Source organism: Notamacropus eugenii, chromosome 2 (genome assembly GCF_028372415.1).
Source record: "Notamacropus eugenii isolate mMacEug1 chromosome 2, mMacEug1.pri_v2, whole genome shotgun sequence".
Taxonomy (NCBI): Eukaryota; Metazoa; Chordata; class Mammalia; order Diprotodontia; family Macropodidae; genus Notamacropus; species Notamacropus eugenii.
The window spans coordinates 18,873,100-18,896,317 of record NC_092873.1 but is presented as its reverse complement, the minus strand read 5'-3'; the positions used below and the strand labels follow the sequence as shown (position 1 = coordinate 18,896,317).

The 23,218-nt window shown below is 59.1% G+C and overlaps 3 protein-coding genes across 11 annotated transcripts; all 3 read right to left on the bottom strand.

The window, feature by feature from the left end:
- Positions 1-761: 761 nt before the first annotated feature.
- On the bottom strand, positions 762-7,958 carry CNIH2 (cornichon family AMPA receptor auxiliary protein 2). Of its 3 annotated transcripts, XM_072639174.1 has the most exons (6): positions 7,304-7,954; positions 3,312-3,380; positions 2,704-2,751; positions 2,066-2,178; positions 1,578-1,721; positions 762-1,485 (listed from the first exon to the last, which is right to left on the bottom strand). In XM_072639174.1, the coding sequence occupies exons 1-6, from the start codon at positions 7,382-7,384 to the stop codon at positions 1,458-1,460; spliced, it is 483 nt and encodes a 160-aa protein (XP_072495275.1). In that variant the 5' UTR covers positions 7,385-7,954; the 3' UTR covers positions 762-1,457. The 3 variants fall into 3 exon arrangements, with proteins under 3 accessions (XP_072495275.1, XP_072495273.1, XP_072495274.1); XM_072639172.1 differs by lacking the exon at positions 2,066-2,178 and having other exon boundaries at positions 7,304-7,958; XM_072639173.1 differs by lacking the exons at positions 3,312-3,380; positions 7,304-7,954 and having other exon boundaries at positions 2,704-3,285.
- Positions 7,959-8,649: 691 nt separating this feature from the next.
- Positions 8,650-15,869, bottom strand: RAB1B (RAB1B, member RAS oncogene family). The gene is made up of 6 exons (XM_072639176.1): positions 15,758-15,869; positions 11,858-11,930; positions 11,501-11,596; positions 11,303-11,398; positions 10,374-10,505; positions 8,650-10,189 (listed from the first exon to the last, which is right to left on the bottom strand). The coding sequence occupies exons 1-6, from the start codon at positions 15,769-15,771 to the stop codon at positions 9,995-9,997; spliced, it is 606 nt and encodes a 201-aa protein (XP_072495277.1). The 5' UTR covers positions 15,772-15,869; the 3' UTR covers positions 8,650-9,994.
- Positions 15,870-16,386: 517 nt separating this feature from the next.
- Positions 16,387-22,944, bottom strand: KLC2 (kinesin light chain 2). 7 transcript variants are annotated; one of them, XM_072639170.1, is made up of 16 exons: positions 22,825-22,944; positions 21,369-21,639; positions 21,040-21,270; positions 20,782-20,851; positions 20,310-20,532; positions 19,641-19,728; positions 19,438-19,539; positions 19,165-19,338; positions 18,957-19,056; positions 18,800-18,849; positions 18,646-18,713; positions 18,450-18,558; positions 18,206-18,361; positions 17,976-18,100; positions 17,824-17,881; positions 16,387-17,431 (listed from the first exon to the last, which is right to left on the bottom strand). In XM_072639170.1, exons 2-16 carry the CDS (start codon positions 21,606-21,608, stop codon positions 17,351-17,353), a joined length of 1,875 nt encoding a protein of 624 aa, XP_072495271.1. In that variant the 5' UTR covers positions 21,609-21,639; positions 22,825-22,944; the 3' UTR covers positions 16,387-17,350. The 7 variants fall into 7 exon arrangements, with proteins under 7 accessions (XP_072495271.1, XP_072495272.1, XP_072495270.1 ...); XM_072639171.1 differs by lacking the exon at positions 22,825-22,944 and adding an exon at positions 21,920-22,002; XM_072639169.1 differs by lacking the exon at positions 22,825-22,944 and having other exon boundaries at positions 21,369-21,968.
- Between the last annotated feature and the right edge of the window lie 274 nt (positions 22,945-23,218).

The window sequence follows — 23,218 nt, the reverse complement described above, 5'->3', positions numbered from 1 at the left end:
GCATCTCAGGGTTGGGAGGGACTTCTGAGGATCTGGTCTGACCTGTTGTCTGACAAAAGGCCATCCTACTGGAAGAGCTCTATTGATGGGGAGCTCACCATCTCCCTAGGAAGCTGCCCATTCCCCTTTGGAACAGTCTTCATTCTTTTCTGGCATTCATTTATTCCTTCTGAATCTCACACTAGCTTCTCAGCTCTTTGAGGAAGGATCCTGGACTCTCTTGGGCCTTAGACCCAGAGTGGATACTCTGCTAAATGTTGCAGGCAGAGGGGCCAATAGTGGCCCTGGGATCAAAGAACCTGGCCCTGATCTCTGGCTCTGCCCCTCAGTTGTGTGACCTTGGGACACTCATTGCCTTTCTTCAGGCCTGTTCCCTCATTTATGACGTGAGGATATTGAACAAGACTACTCCAAAAGACTCAGTTCTGTACCCTGAGAACGTTGACAACTGATGGGAGAAGAGGTCACCAGCTTCAATGTCAGAGCCCCAGCTGGGGAGGCCTGAGACATGGTGGTCTCATTCCCTGCCTTTTGCATGGTGAATTTGGGAAAGGGCCTTTCTGCCATCTCTACACAAAGTGGTTGCATTAGGTGTTCTCTGACCATCCACCAGAGGATAGTGACCAGAACCGGGGAAGGGACTCGGGACTGCCCTTTGAGCTTGGGGGAGAGCAGGGGAAGAGGGCGAGTGTGATGGGTACTTAACTGCTAGCTAGCTTTGCCATTCAGGGCCTCTCCATCGCCACACCCCGGCCCTCGAATCTTTGCAATTGTTTATTCAGTCACAAACGGCCAGGACTGGCCTAGAGAGACTTGGGTTTTACACACAAACTCCCCCAGGCGCTGGAAAGGGCCAGACCCCCAACGCCTTAGAAAACCGGGGTACAGGGAGAGACAAGGACGGGGGCGGGGGGCGTGGCAAAGGGGGAACACAGAAGAAAGAGCCGAGAAAAGGCTGGGGGGGAAGGGCAGAGGGAGAGCAGGGAGCGGGAGGTGGGGCTGAGGAGGAGCCCCCGGCTGAGCCTGCTCACGCCCCTCCCCTCCCCGGGGCTCTGCCTCCCGGGCCAGTTTACCGAACCCTGGGGGACGCCCTGGGGTCGCTGGGAAAGGGCCAAAGGGATGATTAGTCGCTTGTTCTGGAAGTGGGAGGGGCCCAGTTCCCCTCTCCCGAGCTCTGTCCCTCTCCTGCCGCCCAGTCAGCCCCAAAGCGGGTGAGGACTCAAGATCCCTCCCGTAGTAGTAGGCTTTCCAAGTCGGGGCTGCAGCTGGCGGCCTCTGGGAGGCGCCGCTCTGACAGGGGCCGAGATGGGGAGGCGGGGAGGGGCGGGCCATCCCATAGCAGCAGTTGGGGGGGGCAGGGGCTGAGGAGGTTCTTTGCTGTCCCAAAGGGCCGCGGGGATGGGGTACACAGGAGTCCGGTCCGTTCTCGGGCTTCACTCCCTGGCCGGCTTCCCCCTTTAGAAACTCACCAACGTATAAACCATACTGTGGGAGAAAGGAACGGTTTGGGGTCGCGGGCAGCAGGTCAGAGCCCTTCCCCTCACGCCCCACCTACCCCCAGGCGGGACGGAGCTCACCTGTACAGATAATAGAAGAAGGAGAGCAGGTAGAAGGCCAGTTTGCACCAGGACTCCTTCTGACAGTAGTTGAGGATGTCTGCGTTCATGATGGAGACGGCGTCGTACATGACCTCGGAGCCGTCTGCAGGGCGGTGGAAATACCTGGGGGAAGGGGAGGGGGCAAAAGGAGCCGGGAGTAGGGCCGGGAGAGCCGCCGCAGCTTCCTGGAATGGCAGGTGAGAGGGCAACCCTCCCGGGGACAACTAAGTCATCATCGAGGCTTCGGAGACTTTATGGTACGTGCAGGTCGCTACCTCTAAAACGGCCCGTTTTCCTTTGGGACAGTTGTGACTTCCAGTAGACTGAAATCTACCTTCCAGAAGGCTGATTTTGGGGGCTCTCCTGCTCTCCCAGGCCTGAGGGCCCCGCTGAACCGACACCAGAAACCCTCCCGGCAGTAACCCCCCAAGCACAGCCCTAGCACCCCGGGTCCGCAGCCTGATCACCTCCATAGGTGGTAGAAGAGAAGGGGGATGTTGAGCCCCAAGGTCACCCACTCCGCGGCGCACAGGAACATCAGGCAGAAGAGGCCGTGGATAGAATACTCGGGGACCACGAGCTAGAGGAGGGCCAGGGGGAAGCACGGACGGGTCAGGGTCTGCCCTCTGGTCCCGTGGAGGGGGCGGGGCCCACCCTTCCCTGCCAGGCCCGGGAGGAGGGGGTGCCGCCCCGAGGGCAGGTCTTTGGGCTCTGTTAACCCACCTGGTCTGTGGTCCTGGGGCTGGGAGAGGGAGTAGGGGTCCGGGGTTGGGGCGTCCCTGAGCCTGCTGGGAAGAGAAGGGCTGCATAGGGGTGCCTAATTTGCATCTCATTGTACTGCATCTCGACCCGCCACCCCCTTTCCTGGGGCAAAGGGAGTTGAGGGAGGAGTGAGGCGCCAAAGACTGGGGATCCTCCTAGAGGCAGAATTTGGGCCGGAATACCAGGCCAGGCCCAACCGGCCCAAGACCGAGAGATCAGAAAGAAGTCACGCACAGACACGGAATGGAAGTGGTAGATCGGGGTAGATCCCCGTTCAGGGCTGTGGGCAGATGACCAGACAGACAAGGGTGGGGTCCTGTGACCCCCAAGACCTCCCACTGACCTTCCTTAGGAGGCAGCAGATCCGCTCAATGTTTTTCAAACGCTCTCGCTGTGGGGAGGAGAGGAGGGTCAGGCTGAGCCAGCCAGAGGAGGGATGGATGTAGGAGGGAGTCGAGGGGTGAGGCGCACCAGGGCCAGCTTCCCCGGGGGGCGGACAAGACCTCCCCCATTATGCCAGGGAGCCCAGCTCCCCGCAGCCACGGGGACTTAAGTCTTGTTTCCATGGCGATGTCACCACGGAGAGGCAGGCGCCGCCGTTCCCATGGCAACTGTCGCCATGGAGGACAGGCACTTCAGCCGGATCTCCCCGGCAACGACCTGGGCTTGATCAACCAGAGACCTCGGCGGCCGGGACACCCGGGGGGCTTGGCTTTGCCACCCCCGGAGGGATGTGGGAAGACCCGGAAAGGGTCTGACACCGGAGTCAAAGACAGTAGGCAGGGCCTCCTCTCCCACCCCCTTGGACGGTCACCAGTCCAACCAGCCCTCCCAAGATCCCTCCCCTACGAGACCCACACCTTGCTGAGCAGATCTGCCCTCTGCCCAGCCCCAACACAGAGACGGACAGACTGACGGACACACCTCGGCACATCACATGTATTCACTTACTGCCCTCGCCGGGTTGCCCTGATCTATGGGGTTCTTGAAGTCGGTCCTCAGTTCGTCAAAGGCGATGATCTGGTGAGGGGGTGGCCTGTCAGGCTGGGGGTGCCTGAGGAGAATGCCCCACCCTGGACCCCTGGGGAGGCAACCCCTCGGATTGTTCCTAGCCCCGCTTTATGCATCACCTTCCTAGGCTCAGCACTAATTCTCACGTGGGGAGCTGGTTTTTGTCCCCACAATCCAGGAAGAAACCATTTTATAAGTGAGGAGACAAACTGGGCAAGAGAAATTGACTGATCCAGGATCAAACAGCTAAGAGGAAGCCCAGAGTCGGGGGATCTGTGACCTCTGCCCCCAGGGCCTTCCCGCCAGGTGGCCTTCTTCTGCACCATTTGAGCTGGTCATCCTAGGGGGCTGTTGCCAGGGTAGGACTAAAGCTGGAGCCAGGGGTGCTAGCCCAGTGGGGCTACACTGGAATGGGGGTAGGAGAGACCCCTCTGTGTGTTCCTTCCGCAGCCTGGAGTGGGGGGAGGGTGGATAGTTCTGAGCTAGGGAACATTTTGCCTTTCCTGTTTCCCAGGGTGCCATCTGGAGCCCAGGGTGCCATCGGGTCCAGGCAGGGGAGATGGCAGAGATAACCTCCTGTGTCTTATCCCAAGGCCAGGCCCAGAGTGCCCCCTTCCCCACATCAGTCCCACAGGAATAAACAAATCCCCTTTCCCCAATGACTGACATCTGTCATTCACTCAATGAACCTGTCAAGAGACTGGGGTGCCCTAGGTTTGCCTAGCAACTGCAAATACCACCTCCTCACCCTCTCGGCACACATGGTGTGGGACTGGGAGGCAGAAGGGGGTCCAGATGGAGGGAGAGGCAGCAGAGGAGCCTAGGGCTGGGATGTGAGGAATCGGAATTGGTTCCAGCAGGCCCAGCTCTGCCACTGTTCTCCATATGTATGACCTTGGGCTCCTGGCTTTCCCACCCTTGGCCTCCCTTTCTTCTGTTGTAAAATGAGAGAAGGGATTCCATGGGGGAGATGTTTCTCCCCTGGCAGCACCAACCTGGAATTCCATTCAACTTCTTTTTCCCTGTTCCCCTCAGACCTGTCCCTGTAAACTCAAGATCAGGAGGCTTCTGCCTCCCTGGATGCCAGCCTTCCTCTGCTCTGGCACTAATGCCCTTCCCTTGAGAGAGGGAAGGTGATTTGCTTCTCCTCTTACCCTACACACCCCACCTGGTCATCCTTTCTTGGTGAGAAGCAAGTCTATATCTTGTGGGAAATTCCTAGCCAGGCAGGGAGCCTGGTGCTGCTCAGTTCTGGAAGATGGGACCCCTGGAGTTTGGGAGGCCCTCAATGAGAACTGGCAGGGGTGGGGCAGAAACCCTGGCAGCCTAGGTGGCCAGAAAATGGGGGAAGGTTCCTGGGAAGCCCTTCTTTTAGCCCAGCTGCCCTAATCCACAGCCCCACCTTCCCAATCTTCAAACTCCCAGTTTCAGTTCCAAGATCTCTGCCCCCTCAACCACAATTTTTTCTTACCCCACCCCCTTTCCTGGACACAGGCTCTGCTCCCTAAAGACATTGTGTCTTCTAAAATCTGTCTGCCTTAGCTCCCTTGGGCCTTCTCTCATTCCACTCCAGGGCCTGTCTCTTCTTGCTCCTCCCCAAATTTTACTGCCCACTGGGATGGTAGCTAGAGTGTTGCTGGGTCTGAAGTCAAGAAGCCCTGAGTTCAAATCCAGTCTCAGACAGTGTGACCCTGGACAGGTCACTAAAGCCTCTATTTGCCTCAGTTTCTTCAACTGTAAAAATGGGGATGTTAACATCAACCTCACAGGATTGTTGTGAGGATCAAATGAGATGTTTGTAAAAGCCCCTTACTTAGCATATCACCCACATAGTAAGTGCTATATGAATGTTTATTCCCTCCCTCACCTGACCTCATGTAAGGGAGTGGGGAAGACAGGAGATTGAGGCAGGGGATACATACATGCAGATAGGAGAAGTAGGGATGATCACAGGGGTGGGGAGAAGGGAAAGAGAAATACAGAGATAGAAAAAGAGAATGGAAGAGGAAACAGGCACCAAAAAAGCTATAATACCCAATCCAGGGTGTGACACATAATTGGGGAGCATTAAATACTTGTTGAATAAACAAAGAGCCCAAGATACAGGAATGAGGAGAAATGGATGGGAATGTGAGCAAAGACCTGAGAGAAGAGCCAGGAGGGGGAGAAGGGATTAGGAAAGATAAGAAACCAGCTGGGACATACGAGGAGAAGAAAGACATTTGGTTGAAAAGGATCGACAGGAATGGAGGGAAGGACGGGGAAAGGTTTAGAGAGGACGGAGGTGGGGAAAAGGAAGTACATCAGGAATGGGGGAAAAGATCCAGTTAAAACAGATGATGAGAGAGGCCGAAGTATCAGAGGGAAAGGCAGAAGAGAGATACCGAGGAAGATGCAGAATGAGGGACAGAGACAAGCTGGGGCGGGGGTGGGGGGGAAGAGGAGAACACTGGAGTGGAGAAAAGGAGAGAAGCAGACGGGAGCAAGAGAGGAACAGAACGAGAAGGGAGACAATGAACAAAGAGGAGGGAGGGAGAGGAGAGAGAGGAGGGAAGAGAGAGAGAGAGAGGGGAAGAAGGGGGAGAGAAATAAGAGACTGACATGGGGAGAAGAGGAAATGAGGAGGGGGAAACAGATGGAGAGGATGACAAAGATGGAGACATAGACATATGGGAGAGAGATGAGTGAGACAGGAAGTACAGAGGGAAGGGAAGATGAGAGAAATAGCAAAAGATGTAAAGTGGAGCTAGAGAAAGGCGAGAGATGAGGACAGAGATGTGGGAAGTAGAGCTTGAAAGCACATGAAAGAACACAGATGTGCCTGCAAGTGATGGCAGAGGAACAGAAGAGGGGGTGTGGATTTGGGGACGTGGGGTACATGTGCATTCCCTGAGGGTAGGAGCCACGTTCTATCGAGTGCCAGACCCCCCTCCCCCCCAATGCCCAGTCCAGGTGCCCAGGAAACATTTGTTCAGTGAATGAATGGAATGAATGAGTGAGTGAATGGGAGGAGGGTGCTAGAAAACTGAAGAATGAGAAAGAAATGGAGAGAATAAAACAAAGCCACAGAAAGGAGGTTAGGAGTGAAGAGACACTGGGGGTGGGGAGCAGAAAGGGACGTGGAGGAGGTTTGTGGGGAGGGGAGGATAGCAAAGACTTGTCAGAAAGTGGAAGGTAAAAAAAAGAGACTCCCTCTACTCTTCCCCACGATCCCAGCGCTACGTGGTCCTTGAGCTAATAAGGACCCTGGACAGTAAGCAGCAGAGTTGAACAGTTCTGAGAAAAATCAGGCCAGAGGAAGGATGGAGTCTCAGAGAGGAATGATCAATGGGTGGGCAGGGGGTGGGGAGGCAACAGGATCAAGGGGGTAGGTGAAGATGGGGAGGTCGGTCCCACTAAGACCCTTCCTTCACCCACATTTGTGTGTGTGGTGGTGGGGCGGGGTATGAAAAGGAAGGGGTTAATAGGTTCCGGTAGATGTGGGACTTGTAAACAGATGCAGTTGCTATGGCAACTGGCTCCATCACTCGGCTGGAAAAACCCACAATGGAGAGGAAGGGAGGAGGGGGGACAGACAGACCTGGGTACAGACAGAGGGAGAATTGGAGAGATGCCCTACCAGGAAGCGAGCTATACTGGAAGAAATTTAGCCCCCGAAACCTCCCCACCCCCCGCTTCCCACCCAGCTGCATGGGGGACAGACAAAAACTGGGGGATGGGAAAAAGAGGAGAATGGGGAGAGGAGACAGGTATTTGGGGACAGAGGAAGAGGCCAAGGGTGGGGGGAGGGAATAAGAGTGGGCAAGTTTCCCCTCGTTGCCCTGACAAGCCCCTCCCCCTCCGTAGCGTGCAGTGCCCTCGCCCCCGCGGGCGCCCGGAGCCGGAGACCCCTCTGCCCCGGTCTGGTTCCGTCCCCCGGCCCCCGGCCTTACGTGCCAGATGACAAAGAAGATGAGGGATGCGCACAGCACCAGCGTCAGCATGTAGCAGAACGCGGCGAAGGTGAACGCCATGGCCCCGGGGCCCAGCGCCAGGCCGGGGGGCGCCAGCCTACGCCGTCGGGTGGCCCCGTCGCCGGGGGGCCCCGGCCCGGCCCGGCTCCCGCTCCGGCAGCCACCCCGCCCCACAGGGCTCAGCGCTGGCCTGGCATGGCCGAGGGGGTCGCCCAGGCGAACCCCGAAAAGAGACGCGCCCACCCAGCCGGCCGGCCCGACCGCGGGGGGCTCGGGGAGCGCGGGGCGAGCAGGCGGCTCGGGGGGCGCGTCCGCTGGCGCTGGCGGCTGCTCCTGCCCCTCTCGCTCATCCTGCGCTCGCCCCGCGGCTCCCTCTCCAGCCCGGGAAGCTGGGGGGGGCGGAGCCGGGGCGGGGCTCCCCCACAAAGGGGCAGGCCCGGCCTCCAGGCGGGCGGGCCCACAGCCCAGAAGCTAGCAGGCTGCTGGGGAAGGGACCATCGACTGGGTCCGCTGGGCGAAGGACGGAACTGGACGGGACGTGCGAAGGTCCCGCGGCACGGGGGGCAGCGCCCACGTTAGTTGGGGCGATCCTGCCCAGCACACCGGGCCTGGCACCGGCCCCCGTAGACACCCGCGCGCACTCACAAATGACAGTTCCCCTTCCCACCCCCCACATCCATCGTGCTGCCAAGATTGAGCACAAAAGACACCCCGAACTCTTGCAGTTCTCCGATTCCCCGCCTTCCCCCCTTCCACACACATACACCCTAGGCCGACAATGCAATCACACGCACCCACGCACGTTGCCACCGAGGGCGGGGGGGGCCTCGCTCGCGGGCCCTAGGTGGGAGTAAGGGACAATGCTCTAGAGCTGGGCTGAATGGCTACCGCTTACCGAGTCCCCACGCAGTTGGCTCTAGGGGTGTGTGCACGTCTTCGCCACCTGATGGGCATGAAGAAGGGCGGGGGCGGTGACAGGTAGGAAAAGAACTGGCTGGGGCATTCCCGTGACCTCCCCATCTGTCTTCATGCATTACCAAACAGCCCCAGCTCCCTACCACTCGGTTCCATTTCCGACCCTTGTGTCAGGAGCTGGAGCTCCTTAGGACCCCCTCCCCAGAGGCAGGAAGCGGGTCAAGAACCCACCTCTCGTCAGGTCAATGTGCCATGGACCTTAGCTCTGGCTCGAGATGCCTTCCCGCAGCCACCCCATATACACCTTCGCCCAACTGCAGGGAGCCCCACTGGGCACAGCCCACAAACCACACTGGCTGGCAGCCAACTTCCTTGCAAACCCCCCTGAGAAGGGGCTTTCCCGAGGCCACTAGAGATTTATTGAGGATTTATTTTTGTCCTTGTTTCTTTTCCCCAAGTGGCTTTTCCTTGCAAAACACTGGACAAAATGTGACAAGGATGGGGGTGGGTGGCATCCCCAAGGGAGGGCTGCCCTGTAAGGGTCCCCACCCTGCAGCGTCAATACAAGCAAAAACACATTTGTGTATATGTGCATGTTCGTGTATGTCACACTGACCGTGGGGCCACGGGACAAGAAAGGAAAACCGTGAATGGACTCCTCCACTGAAAGAGTCCCAGGGGCTCGAGACTATGCATCCCTAGCCAACACTGACTGGGACTGAAGCACTCAAGCTGATTGAGAAAAGGGGACTGTGACAAAGGAAGAAATATGGGGGGGGGGGGGGGGGTAGAGCACACAAATAATGGAACCAAGGCAAGAAACACCATTTACTCTATCCTGGGGTGGAAGGAAAAAAACCAGGAGTGAGTAAGCCACCTGTATGGGGGAAAGGGGGACAATCCTCAGGTGGTCGGGGGCAGCAGAGCCCCCCAGCCTGGCTGCCTGCCTGCCCTCCAGCAGGTTAGAGCTCTGCTCCCAGCTTGAGCCAGGCAGAGGCCTTCCACCTCCACGGCCTCCTGGGGCCAAGAAGGGGAGAGGTGGGAGGTACACCAGGGGTAGAATGAACTGACAACAGCCCCCCTCCAAGCCCAAACGCAAATCCAAAAATGCTGCTGCCCACCCACTTGGGCCTCTGTGCAAAGCCTCACTCCCTCTCCCCCACCTCCCCAGCCATTGTGGACGGATTGAGCAGAAAGCTCGAGGCCAGGAGGGGTTATCGAGGCCAGGACTGGTTGGCAGCAGCAAGAGGGCAGCTAAGGGGATGCAGGAAGAGCTCCCCAGGGCCGCTCCCTCCTGAGGTCTGGCCCATCCTCCCCAGGACCCTCCTTCCCCACAGTCTGGGCCTGGGGTCCGGCAGAAAAGGCTCCCTGCTCCTGGGGCACAGGGGCTCCCCAGGACTCACTGCAGCTCTGAGGGAAAGCAGGGGGAGGAAGCAGGGAGCAAGGCAGACTCCTCCCAAGAAGGCTGGGGAGAGGACAGGGGCTGGGGAGGCAGGAAGGGGCCCTTCAAGGCCTTGGGAGGCTCTGTGCAGGTTGCCCAGCCCCTACTGGCTGCACAGATCTGACCAAGAGCTTTGGGAGGGAGGTCGGGGTGGGAGTGGGTGAGAGGACTCACTGCCCACAAGCCACAGAATCAAATGCCCCTTGGTGGAGGTGGGGGGAGAGGGGAGGCAGGCTTGGGGCTCCGCCTCCTACCTCAGGGGCATCATCTGAGAAGTGCCCTCTCAACCTCCCCCAGCCCCACAGCTTGGCCCCCTAGCAGCAGCCTCCACTGGCTGGCTTCACTGGGGTGCTGTCAATCTTGAGGTTGGGTCGCTCGCCCCCCGAGGCAGCCCCAGGACCCATTCGCTTCTTGATCTCAGCTGCCATGGTCATGAATGCCTGTTCCACATTGGTGGCATTCTTGGCGCTGGTCTCCAGAAAGGGGATGCCCAGAGAGTCAGCAAACTCCTAAGGGAAAGCCAGAGAAGGGGAGGCAGGTCAGAGGCTTCAGAGAGACCCCTCTGAGCAGCGCCACACACACACACACACACACACACACACACAGACACACACAGACACAGACACACACAGACACACACAGACACACACAGACACACACACACACCCCCTTGTCCCCAGACTGACACCTCACCTTGGCCGTTGGGTTGTCCACTACCTTCTTGGTGGTGAGGTCACTTTTATTACCCACCAACAACTTGTTGACATTCTCACTGGCATATCTGTTAATCTCCTCCAGCCACTGTTTGACGTTGGCATAGGATTCCTAGAGGAGATGGTGCCATCAGAGGCTCATTCACCCTTCAAGCTGAGAGTGAGAAGGCCCCCTCCCTCCAGCCCCCGCCTGGAACAGAAAGTGGGGGGGGGGCAGATGGCGCCAACCTTCCCTGCCCAGAGGGAGGAGAGGTCAGATCGAAGGATGCTTAGTAGGATTCTTAGACCCCCGACATGGAGAGAGAGGTTGAGAATCTGAAGCAGAAGGGCAGAGGTCACTGACTCTCAGACCTCAGCAGCCCATTTTACAATGTCCTGATGTGTGTTCGTCCTTCATTGCCGAAGAAGACCACGCCATCAGAGAAATAATGATATGACTTGCACTTGACTTTGTTTTGAGTAGGAACCAAGAGTCTATAGGGGCATAAAAGCTGGGAAGATTTTCTTCCATCACTGTCTAACCAAGCACCCCCAGCCCCAGGCCATGTGACCCTAAGCTGGGCCCAAGATTCTCTATCTGTAGAATGGAAGTATGTGGGCAGAAGAAAGCAAGGACATTTTTCTACATAGGAGTAAATGAAAGTCTCATCACAAGAAAATTATTTGCCCAGAGGATAATCCTGGCCTCTCCTACCACAGGAGAATTGGAGGGGAGCGGGGGATGTTCTGTCTGTCTGTCACAGCTTTGGGAGACCCTGGCCTAGGGCCTGCTCCACAGTCTCTGGCCCATGCCAACCTTGGGAGATGACCCAAGGCCCATCTGCTTTCTTCCTCCTGGAACACTGCAGGGTCCGGCCTGGGGCTGCCAGGAAAGACTAAGACCTTGGGGTTCTGGCAAGGCTGAGTTACCTGGTCAGTGACATCATACACCACGATGATGCCGTGGGCCCCTCGGTAATAGCTGGACGTGATGGTCCGGAATCGCTCCTGACCTGCTGTGTCCCACTAAGGCAAGAGACAAAAGATAGGGCCGGAGAGGAACGTGGTCAGGGGCCCTAGGCTGGGTACTCCCTGACCCCTGCCCCTCCAGGGGAAAGCAGCACTCACAATCTGAAGTTTGATGGTTTTGCCATCCAGTTCAATGGTTCGGATCTTGAAGTCCACCCCAATGGTGCTGATGTAGCTTTCGGTATATGTATCATCCTGGGAATGCCAGAGTGCACAGCCTTTGAGAACCCAGGAGTCCTGCCCCAGCTGGAACATTCCAGCCTCCTGAACACCTCCCTGCAAGAACCAACATGGCTCTGCCTCCACCCCTCCAGTTCACTCTGGTCCTTTTGGCGCAGCCCACCCTGCACCTCTGAGCAGCCAGAGGGCAGCGGCATTCCCTCAGTTGCCTTAATGTAGACCAGACCCAGAACTCAAGATGGGAAACCAAGGTACCAAGATGGACAGGAGACTCACAGCAAAGCGGAGGAGCAGGCAGGACTTCCCTACGCCTGAGTCGCCGATCAAGAGCAGCTTAAACAGGTAATCGCTGGAGGGAGAGGAAGGGGAAAGCGTGAGAGCCCAGGAAAGGCTGTGCTCTCATCAGGGCCCAGAGCCTGCTCTATCTCCCAGAGAAAACAGGAGACAGAGCAAGAATGCTCACATGGAAAACTGTGGAGACAGAAGCAGGGAGGGGCGCAGTGTACTTCCTGGTAAAGGGGGAAAGAGAATCCAAGAACCGCTAAGAAAGAGGGATTGGGGCTCTCTCCCCTCCCACGGGTCCCCATAACTAGGCTGGGAGAGGAGGCTGCTGGGAATTAAGGCAGAGGCTCAGAGGCACATGGCCATACACAGGCCTCATGCCACCGGTCCATGAGGTGTCATCAGATATTGAGGGCACTGAGGCCTGGAGCGTTGACTGTACAAGTAAATGTGAGTCAGGATTTGAACTCAGGTCTTTCTGACTCCAAGTGACACACTCTACTCACTATACCACCAAACCTGCCTTATTTTCCAAATTTAACAGAGCAGGGGATGCAGAATTGCTAACAAAATCAGAACTCAGAGGAGCCCCAGTGGGACCTGATGGGCAAAGCTCACCACAAAGGTCTGGTGCGAGGCAGGAAGGGGAAGGCTGTGCACTAATGGCCAGAGGGGGCACCTCCCAAGTATTTGGCAGAGGGCAAAGGGCAGGAGCCAGCCAGGACAAGGTGAGCAGCCATCATAGGGACTAGGAGGGAACTAATACCACTGGTGCCATTCCCATGTACAGGGAAGAAAACTGAGGCTCAGGAAAAGTGAGTGAGGAGCTGCAGAGCAGTTGCTGAAGTGTCAGTCAGGGCAGAGCCAGGCCACCTCCATGGGGCAGCGCTGGCCAGGCAGGGGGGCTGCCACCTCCCCATTTTCTAGCATTTAAGAAGCCAAGCCTCACAGGCTTGAGGCCACTTCAGAAGGATGGACGAAGAAAGACAGTGAGAAAGAGAAAATGACAGAAGGCCTGTGGGAAATGGCCCGTGGGGCAGCTGAGGCCTGGTCTGGCTGTTGTGTGAGGGGCTGAACATCCCCCAAACACGTGCACTTAGACGATGAAGGGATGGGAGGAGGGAGTCATGGTGGGGAGGGCTAGTGGAAGGGACAGATCAGCTTTTAAAAATATCATGACTTAAAAATAAGAGAAAAAACTACTGAAAAGGACAAGAAGAAACTGGTGTGTACTAAAGGAGGAGGCTCCATGTGGTGTAGGGTCTGCAGGAAAGGCTCTGACCCAGGGCCTGTAGCCTCGTGTTATGGACCCTTTGGCAGCTCAGCGAAGCCCCCAGACCCTTTCTCAGAACAGCATTTGTAAATAATGAAGGGAGATGCTCAATATTGCTTAAAGGTTAGTGAAAATAAAGATGGGGTTGTTTGTGTGCCCAGGTTCACAGCACCAAGCAGGGGAAGAAGCCGGGCAGAGGCTGCAATCAGGGCTCCAGCTCCCTGGCAAGTTCACTAAGATTCCTGGCCCTGGGAGCCTCAGAAGTGGTGAAGGCACCCAAAAGGGAGTGAAAGTAAAGATGGGGGCAGGAGGCAGGGGCTGCTGAGGCAGCCAGAGTATGGGGGCAGATCTCAGATTCTCCTTCACTTTCCCTATGGAAACATTCATCCTCTGTCTTCCCTTTTCCAGCCAAACTCCAAGAAAGGGTGAAGTATCTACTTCTGGTCCCCTCCTTCTGCTACCATTCAGTCATTCCTAACCCCTTGGGGTCTGGCCAGAGGTGTCACCCCTGGACAATCATCTCATGTCTGCTCAAGCCAACAGCTTTGCTCTCTCATGCCACAGAGGTCTTTGCAGGAAGGGACATGACTCTCTGAGCCTCTCATGGTCCTCTTCCTTAGCCTCCTTCCATGGCTCTTTGGTGAGTGTGCCCCAGGGCTCTGTCCTGGCCTAAATACACCCCTCCCTGCCGTGGCCACCATCCTCCTGACGGCTTCTCCTCACCACAATCCAGCCTCCAGCCAGCTGCCAAAGCTAAGTCCCTCTTGCTTCCCTAATATTTCTCAGCTCAAATGTAGACTCCTATCATTTGGAAATAAAGCCTTTCCCAGTCTAGCCCTCACGTCCCTTTCCAGCCTCAGCCCATTACTCCTGCTCACAAACCTCTCTGAGCCTCCCCCCTACCTTGCACTGGCTATGCCCAGGCCTTTCCTCCTAATGCACAAAGCTTTACAGGACCCTTCCCCCAGGTGACCTTATTTCCATTTTGTATACATTTGAGCACACCTCTATCCATGCTCCCCCCAGACAGGGCAGGGACTGGTCCACTTCTGGCCTGGCCATGGTACTTAATAGAAAAGCCTGTTGGTTCTCTCTCTAGCTCCCATGAGTTCAATCATCACCATGATACAGATGATCCAGCCCTAAGGGCAGTTCTATCACACTCATCTCTCCACATGTTTAGGATGGCACAGGTTTCCAAGCTCCTCTTCCTCCTTTACCCTCTCGTTCCTTTCCCTCCATCTTGCCAACGAGGCTGCCCCAGCCTGCCAACCTGGCATGGCTCTCCTGCCTTTGCAAAGGCCTTCCCCAAGCCTGGAGGATACTCTTTCCTCACCAGGGCAGTGTTTATTAAGCACCTACTGTGTTCCAGGAACTGTGGGAATACGAAGGCCCACAATAACCTAGATCCTGCCCAGGAGACAGCCTGCCACACAACCAAGTAGACAAAATGTAGAGAGGATGGCACTGGGGCTAGCCTCCCAGGGAAGGCCTGCAGGAAGCCATGGGGGTCAGTGGTCAGAGATGAGGGGCAAGCATTGGAGCCTCGGAGTCCAGAGATGGCGGGTCTTGTTGGAGGAGCGGCCAGGAGGGCCTGGAAAGGGAGCCAGGGGGCTGATTAGGAAGGCTCTGAATACCAAACAGCTTTTATTTGATCCTGGAGGTGACAGGGAGCCTCTGTAACTGACTGGGAGGGGGGGAGGGAGACCCTAGCTTTAGGAAAATCCCTTTGGTGGCATCCTCCGTTTGGAGGATGGACCCCACCAACAGGTCCTGCAATGGTCCCGGCCTGGGGTATGGGGAGAGGAGGGGGACTGAGCCCCGAGTCTGGGTGGGGGAGGGGAGGGAGGGGTCCTGGGCTGGGAGGCCTTGGGGGTCTGTCCTCAGAGGGCAGGGCCCTCTCAATCACTCTGAATTTGCTTGGCATTCACTTAATGTGTCTCTTCCCAGGGGATTACGTGGCCCTCGAGGGGAGCATCTCGTTTGTCTGCTGGGTGCCTGGAACACAGTAGGCGTCTAATAAATGCTTGCTGAGGTTTAGGTTGACTTCGGCACAATTTTTAGCGCCGGGTCCACACTTGGGGCTGTAGAGGAGTCAAGTTCTGTCTACACTGGAGACACCAGTAAGTCAGGTCCACACCGGGAGGGCCTGATGGGCATTCCGGGCGTCCGGCCCCCCACCCCCCATCACGCCCCCTTGCTGGAGGGAGACGAGATTCGAGGGGGGCTCCCGCTATGCTCACATGGGGGGGCCCGGAGGGACGTGGGTCTGTTTGGGGGGCTTCGGCCTGAACCTAGAAAAGTCCAGGGCCCCCATGGCCCTCCCAACTCCTGGGAGTTGGGGGGACAGAAAGAGGATGGAGAGAGGGAGAGCGGGGACTGCATCCTTCTCGGTCCCAGCTCAGGCTAGGGGGACGTGGGGGGTCCAGGCTAAGCACCCCCTCCCTGCAAGACCCGGATGTGAGGGGGGGGGGTCACCGAGGGCAGGAACCCGGATGTCAGGGAGAAGGGCAGCGGGGACCCCGGGCGGGGGCCCGATGAGGGGATGGGGACAAGTCACGGACGCGGGGCCCGAGGCCTCCCCGGTCCGAGGGGCTGGGGTTCGGACAAGGGTCACTCACTACTCGGGGTTCATGGCGGCGGCAGCGGCCCCGGTCGGTCGCTCCCTCCCTGTCTGCTTCGCTCCGCCTCCCGCTCCAAGATGGCGGCGGCTCCGCCCCCGAGACTCCGCCCCCTGCGCAGGCGCAGGCGCAGGCCCTCCCTTCTCTTTGTCGCACAGCGCGGCCTCTTGGAACTTGTAGTTCTCTCCTGACTTCATTCCCCCTTCCCGACTGCGCAGACGGCCGGACGCCGCGACGCAAGCGTGCCTCCTTGCTTGGACCGCCCCCGTCACCGTACCGCCTTCTGGGATTTGTAGTTTCCTGCTCCCTCCCCCAATCGGAAGGGGCTTTTCCCGGGGCAATTGGAGCCAGAATCTTCGCACCTACAGCCTCAGCCTACGCGTATCTCCTGCTCCACCCCTTCCTTTCAGCACGTCACCTACCACAATCCCCCGACCCTCAGGTTTCTCCGGTGAAAATGGGGGGGGGGGGGGGGGCTGGAACCCAAACCTCCGTATTTCTTCGTTTGATTCTCAGACCGCCCCCACGGAAGGCAGAGACAATGGAGTTCCCGAGCCCCCGGCTGCCCGAACCCCCCCCCGCACCCCCGAACACGAGGGCCCCGCTTCCACTGAGACACTGGGCTCGTCTGGATTCAAACCGTCTTTATTTCTACAGCAACGTCTGAACAAAGCATGTGGGCTCCCCGCCCCGCCCCGGCCACGAAGCGGGGACTGCAGTCCCCTCCCCCAGAGCCCGGGGTGGGGTGGGGGGGACCTGGGAGCAGCAGGAGTCCGGGAATGGCTCAGCAGGTGGTACCTGGGGAGGGGGCAGGGAAGGGCCAGGAAGGCCCTGGAATGTGGCTCAAAGGACATGTTTTTAAGGCCCAGGATCAACAAAGAGGGGAAAAGTTAAGAAAACGGTGTCAGCTCTTATAGACGGAGACAGGGCGCCTGGGTCCTACGCTGCTGGGCTTCAGGGGCGAGAAGGCAGGCTCCCACCCTGTGGGAAGGACGGGGGGCCGGTTTCTGCACTTGCGCGTCCAACACCTTGTCTGCAAGGGCTTAAGGCCAGGAAAGGGGAAGGGTGAAGGAAGGTACCACGGACAGGGCATGGGGAAGGGAGCGGCCAATAACTTATTTCTCTATATACAGAAGCAGAGGCCTGGGGAAGCGGGGTGGGGGAGGTTCCTAGTGTTGTCTTTCCCCAAGGCCAGGTGGGCCGGGCCGGAGGCTCCAGGGGCCCGGTCTTCACTTTCCTGGCTTCCACGGGGAGGAAGGGAAGAGAAATAAATACAGGAGGTGGGGATCCTGGCTCCTCTCTGCACTGTCCCCAGTGTGACTAACAGTGCTAGACAGGACAGGGAGCAGGGGAATAAGCCTTTAGCTGCTAAGCCTGAAATGACACGGGAGAGGTTACCCTGAGATCAAACAAAAAATCAGTGGGGGAGGAGGGCCTGTGGGAAACAGCCTTGGGGAAGGGCGGCTGAAGCAGGGCAGGAGGAAAGCTGAGGTCAGGTCTCCCCCTGCATCCCCCCCATCCCCGTGGGATATGACGAGCAGCCAAGGAGGGTCCAGGAGCTGGGGAGGGGGCAGGCCCTCCCAGTCCTCCCTCTTAGCCAACAAGAGAGCTCCGACGAGAGAGGTCAAGCGAGCTGGAGCTGAGCACTCGGCTGTCGGACAGGTTGGCGTCGGACTGTGGGCAAACACAGGGAAGGTTAGAAGAAGATCTACCCACCTCATTCCCGCTAGTCCTTGGAGTCTTTGCATGTGGGAACCACCCCGAGTCAGGTGAAAGGTCTGGAGGACGTGGGGATGTCTGGCCAAGGCCCCGCAGAAAAGGTGCTGGGGCAGCGGTCAGACCTTTGGCTGTTGGCCTGGAGAAGCATTTATCGGGCAGAGGTTGGTGCTGGCTGAGGGATCTCCTGCAGGCAAGGCAAAGTGGCACCAGGCTCTGAGAATCAGCCAGAGCAATGGGCAAGGAGACCAACTGAGCAAGGTCCCACAGCCAGGACTGTGGCTCCTGGCACCCCATGTCACAAACGGTCCCCTGGTGATAGTGCCATGGACTGGGCAGGCCCTCCTCACCTGGCTGGTCTGTTCTGCACTCCTGTGGAGGAAGTTGAGGGAGCTGGCTCGCTTCATCCTGTGGGAGGAGAGGAGGAGCTGACATCCCCAGGAGTGGGGGGCAGCTGAGGGGAGGCTAGGCCTAGGGGGGCCAGGTGGGGGAGGGCTCTCACCGGGGGTTGGGAGGCTCTTGGGGGCCGCCCCCCTGCAGCTTCTTTACCAGCATCTCACTGCTGCGCCGCAGGGCATCTCGGAGCTTCCCAAAAGAACCGCTTCTCCGGAGAGAACCATTGCCATCCTGGGGGCAGAGGAACCACTACGCTGTGCTTGCCTGCTCTCCTGTCCCTGCCCCTCCCAAACCCTAACCCTAACCTCCCCCAATGATCCCCAATGGCCCCCTCACCCCAGACCACTCGACCGTGGGCCCCAAATCTTCCGGCTCCGGCTCAGCTCGAGATCCTGTGCCACCAATAACCTCTCGGCTGCTCCGGCGGTCTCCTCGCCCACCACCATCTTTCAGCAGCTCTACCACCTTGGTCTGGCTCATGGCGTCCAGGCCCTGGTTATAGGAGGAGAGTGGTGAGGTGGGGGTGAAGCTGAGAAGCCCCTGATGCCTCCTACCCTGACCTCCCAGGCCCTGTGCCAACCTGCTTCCTACTGCGAGTGGCACAGTCCTCCAGGGTGTGAGCTGCCTCCATCTTCCCTTGCCGGCGGTAGAGAGCACCGAGGCTCCGAAGTGTGGTGTTCACCGTGGGGCTGGAGAAAATGGGCATGAGCCAGGGGTTCTCACGGTTTCTGCTCCCCAGCCCCCGAGACCCCCCAGGGTTCAGTTTTTCCTCTCACCTGTCCACTTTACATGCCTTGTACCAGCTGCCATATTCTCCATAGGGGGTGGCGTCTTGATGCTTCTCCTGAAGGGGAGGAAAAGTGAAACCTTGGGGAAGGAAAGGGCCAAGCCCCAAGGGGAGTTGAGCTCTGAGTTTCTCCTTCCCCATACCTTGCTTTCCTCCCTCTCTTCAGCGTGCATCCAGATAGGTTTGTTGTCTCCTGGGGAAGACAGAAAGGAGGGGCTGTCACAAGGCCCTGGAGCCCCAAGACCAGGTTAAAAGGTTCATCCCCTTCCAAAGGGCAGGATGGGCTGGGGGGACACTTGCCATTGACTGAGCCAAATTCCTTCTCATGGGCACGAGTCAGGATCTCTTTATACAGGGTTTCTGCATCTTGGTATTTCCCCTGCTTCAGATAGCAAGAGGCCTGAGGAAGGGGGAGACAGGGAGACAGTGAGGCCCCAGCCGCCCTACCATGCTGGGCCCACAGTGCGCCCTGGCTGTCCCTCCCCAGTGCCTCCCTTGGATCAGGCACCAAGTTATTCTTGGTCTTGGCCACGTTGGGGTCATCAGGACCCAGCCGAGCCTCATAGATCTCCAGAGCACGCCGGTAGTAGTACTCCACCTCCTCGGCCTTGCCCTGGTTCTGACAGAGGAGGGCCAGGTTGTTCAGCTGCTTGGCCACATCCGGGTGGAACTTGCCCAGCACCTAGGAGAAGGTGGAGGCTCCTTTCACTTGTGCCCTGACGCACCCCCCCCAGCTCCTCCCCCAGGCCCAGGGAGACAGGGGCCCCCAGATGGGTTCTACCTTCTCTCGAATCTCCAGGGCTCGTTTGCACAAGGGCTCTGCTTCTCTGTACTTGCCCCTTTTGCCATACAGAACCGCCAGGTTGTTCAAGGTAGCTGCCACCTGGGTCCAGGGCAAAGAGAGGAAAACGGCTGCAGAGGCCTGGCCAGCCAAGGGTCCTCTTCGCCCCACACCCCCAGCCCAGGGAGCCGGGCCTCACTCACAGCTGGATGGTCCTTGCCCAAGGTCTTCTCTCTGATGGCTAGAGCGTCATTGAGCAGGTGGGCAGCTTCTTTGTATTTATTTTGATCACTGAGAAGACAAGGAGGTGGGGGAGGGGCAGGGGAAGGACTGCTGGTCAACTTCCTGCTCCCCATCTATAAAATGAGGCTGCTGCCAGTTTGAGCCAGGACTCTGCCTGCTGGGCCACAGGGAGATTTTCAGCTTCTGTGAGGGGCTTCGAGGGGAGGAAGGCTGACCTCAGAGGAGTGATGAGCCAATGAGGGGCTTTCAGGCACCAGTGTGGGTTTTCTAGGTTCATACACCTACACCGGCCCCTCCTTTCTTCACCTGGGGTAGGGTCAATCCTATGGAGAGCCTACTTTGTACAGAATCCAAGGCTGCCTCTCATTTAGTCATTTTCCAGTCTTGCCTGACCCTTCATGCCCCTACTTGAGTTTTTTTTGGGCAGAGACACTGGAGTGGTTTGCCATTTCTTTCTCCGGCTCATTTTACAGGTGAGGAAACTGAGGCAAACAGGGTGAAGTGACTTGCCCAGAGCCACATGGCTGAGGCTAGATTTGAACTCATGGAGTTTTCCTGACTCCAGGTCCGGTACACTATTCCCCTCACCACCTAGCTGCCCCTTCCCCAAGGTCCAGACGTCCCCTTACCGGTATACAAGAGCCAAGATGTTCAGCATGGTGGCCACATCGGGGTGGTCATGCCCTGAGGTCTTCTCCAGATCCTCCAGGGCCTGCTTACAGAGGGGGACAGCGACCTCATAGCGCCCCTGGGAGGCATACTGAATCACCAGATTGTGCAAGGTCCGAAGCCGGGCTGGAATCTCATAGCCTCCGTGCTGGGTGCTTGCATCTCCGGCCCCAGAGCCCTGAGCTGGAGGAAGGCAGGAGTTCAGAGGTGGCCCCAGGGCCTTCTGGGGTTGGGACAGAGTCAGCAGCACATACTTGGGAGTCTTGGGAGGTTCCCCCTTATCTGCATACTTCTGGGTCCTCAGGCAATGCAGTCACACACTCCTCCCCCTTGCTTCTGAGAAGCATATATGTGGTCACCCTCATGGACTGAGACCTCCTGACCAGTCACAGGGCCCAAAGTTAAGAGATCCACTTCTCCCCATCTCCCTACCTGGGTTCTGTTCATCCTCATTAGGGAACAGGTCATCCAGAGAATCCTTGGAAGCATCCCCCTTCTCCTCCTGAGGGATGAATCAGCAACCCGAAAGAAAAAAATCACACAAGGGAGAAAAGCAGTGGAGGAGGGTCTGAAGGGAGGGGATCCAGAGTCGGCCCTGTGGGCGGGAGCCCCTGAGTAGGTTATGTGTGGGGCGGGAGAGGGGTGCCAGGAAAAGGGAGCCCACTCAGCCGGAGGAGGGTCCGGGCTCACGTTGGCAGAAGGGTCGTCGTCCAGCTTCCGGATCTGGCTCATGAACAGCAGGTGCTGCTTCTCCTCCTCCAGCTGGACCACGGCCTGCTCGCTGCGCTGCAGCTTCTGCTGGGTCCCGGCCAGCTCCTCCCGGAGCCACTGGTTCTCCTGCACCAAGCGGCGCACCTGAGCCCGGAGCTTCTGCTTCTCTGACTCCACGGCCCCAAGGTGGCCCGACAGTGCCAGAATCACCTACGGCCCCTCGGCCAGGAGAGAAGGCTGAAGGGGGGCCCGGGGGAGGGGCACTGGACTCCTGGCCCCGCCTCCCCCAGACCCAGGCCCCCGGGTACCTGAGCCTCTCCGAGTCCCAGCTCGATGGCCTCCAGAGATCGGCGCAGGAGTCCCGAGCGCTCCTGGGCTCCGGGCTCGGCTTCGCCGGCCTCCCGCCCGGCCACATTCTCCAGCAGGGAGGCCAGCAGGGCGCGGTGCTCGCCCCTCAGGGTCTCCAGCCCCTGGATGACCGCCTTGGTGCCCAGCACGATCTCATCCTGGCTCGGCTTCTCCTCCCGAGACATCACCAGGGTGGACATGGTCGGAGGGTTCGGGTTTGGGAGGAGGCCCCTGCAGGGGGAGGACGAGAACTCTGGGGCTCTGACAGCCTGGGGGGCTCCCAGCCGGGAGGGGGGTCCTGCCTGTGGCTCGGCCGGACTTCCTGCAGCGGCCTCCAGGGGGCGTCTCCAGCGGCCGCTCTCCCTCCCAGACGCAATGCGGTGGGGACTCGGCCTCTTAGCCCCCACCCCGGGACCCTGAGGAGGGAGCATGGGGGGGAGGAGCCCCCCGATGGTTGGGGCTGTATGGGGGCCTATCCCCGGTCCAGTTGGGCCCTAGGGACCACACCGACCTGCCTGGTCCATCCCCTAGGGATGAAGGCCCTTCTTGTGAGTGATCTCCACTCCCACCCCTTCCCTCTAGACGGCAGACAACTTGTAGCAGGTGTGGAGTTATTCCTAGTGTAGACCTTCCCCCGGGGCACCCCGTAATAGAGGGGAGCTCCGCCTCCCCCGGAGATGCCCCGGACCGGTCCCTGCCGGTTCCCCGAGGGGTGCCCCGGGCCAGAGCGGGGAGCCCCCCGCCCCGCAGGGGGCGCCCGAGGCACAGGCGGGAGGAGCTCCCGGTCCCCCGTCCTCTCTCCGGAACGACGCCCCGCCCTGCCCCCGCTCACCTGCGCACCCCGGCCCCAACCCCAGCTCTGGCCCGGCCCCGGCCCGGCCTCCTCGGCCTCAGCTGCCCCGCACGGCCCGCGCAGCCTCCATCGCCGCCTCTCCCGGCAGCCCCCGCGCCCACCCACGCGCCTGCGCGATCGCCGCCGCCGCGGGCCTTAAAGGGAAGGGGAGGGTGCTGCCCCCTCCCCCGCCGCCTTAAAGGGGAAGACCAGCGGGGGAGGGGAAGAGGAGAGCGGGGGAGGGGAAGGGAAGGGTGGGGGGGGAGGGGAGGGGTGGGAAGGGGCACCCCTGGCCCCAGGCGGAAGGATGGGATTTGCTGAGAAACAAGAGCGGGGTTGCTCCGAGGTGTTCCCCATTTACACTCCCAAACTCCCCAGCCCTCCTTCCTTCTCCACCCCTCCATCCCCCATCCCCCATCCCCCCACCCCTCTTCCCTCCATCTCCTCCATCCCGTCAGTTTCCTCCCTACCCCCCACCCCTCCATCCCCCCACCCCTCCATCCTCTCCATCCCCCCACCCCTCCATCCCCTCCATCCCCTCCATCCCCTCCGTTTCCTCCCTCCTCTCGTCCCTCCATCCCCACCTTGCTCAGCCTCTCGTCGTCTGGTCCCACAACCGAACGCACGCGCTCCCCGACCGTTACTCCCCCTGGTTGACCAGCAGGCCCGAACTCTCCTGGGGTGAGGTTGCACCTGCAGGTGTTCTCTTGCCTCCAGACGTGGCGTTTCTCAGGTCTCTCTGCGGGCGCCGCGGCCGATCCCGGGGCGGAGGCAGAGTCACGACACACTTGCCCTACCACTTCTCCCCGCCTTGGTCCGCCATAAACCGGCCAACGTCCCCGGGGCTGCTTCGGTCCTTCCTCCTGGGACCCGCGGCTTTGCCGCGTCACGGCGGGGCCCCGCTCCACCGGCTCAGTCCGCCGGGCTCCCCGCGGATCAGGGCTGCTCTAGGCGTCCTGGGCGGGAGCTTGCCTGCGC

What these genes read in the sequence shown, in the direction of transcription:
- CNIH2 (XM_072639172.1), bottom strand. Translation starts at nt 7,384, where the DNA reads ATGGCGTTCACCTTCGCCGCGTTCTGCTACATGCTGACGCTGGTGCTG. An exon ending in TCTGCTGCCTCCTAAGGAAG is followed by an intron (nt 1,722 to 2,703) that starts GTCAGTGGGAGG and finishes CCCTTCCCCCAG; the next exon opens with GTATTTCCACCGCCCTGCAG. An exon ending in TTCTTCTATTATCTGTACAG is followed by an intron (nt 1,486 to 1,577) that starts GTGAGCTCCGTC and finishes TTTCTCCCACAG; the next exon opens with TATGGTTTATACGTTGGTGA.
- RAB1B (XM_072639176.1), bottom strand. An exon ending in GCCTGCTCCTCCGCTTTGCT is followed by an intron (nt 11,597 to 11,857) that starts GTGAGTCTCCTG and finishes TGGCATTCCCAG; the next exon opens with GATGATACATATACCGAAAG. An exon ending in TGTATGATGTCACTGACCAG is followed by an intron (nt 10,506 to 11,302) that starts GTAACTCAGCCT and finishes CATCTCCTCTAG; the next exon opens with GAATCCTATGCCAACGTCAA.
- KLC2 (XM_072639169.1), bottom strand. Translation starts at nt 21,839, where the DNA reads ATGCTCCCTCCTCAGGGTCCCGGGGTGGGGGCTAAGAGGCCGAGTCCC. An exon ending in AAGGCATGTAAAGTGGACAG is followed by an intron (nt 18,559 to 18,645) that starts GTGAGAGGAAAA and finishes CATTTTCTCCAG; the next exon opens with CCCCACGGTGAACACCACAC. An exon ending in CCACTCGCAGTAGGAAGCAG is followed by an intron (nt 18,362 to 18,449) that starts GTTGGCACAGGG and finishes TCCTATAACCAG; the next exon opens with GGCCTGGACGCCATGAGCCA.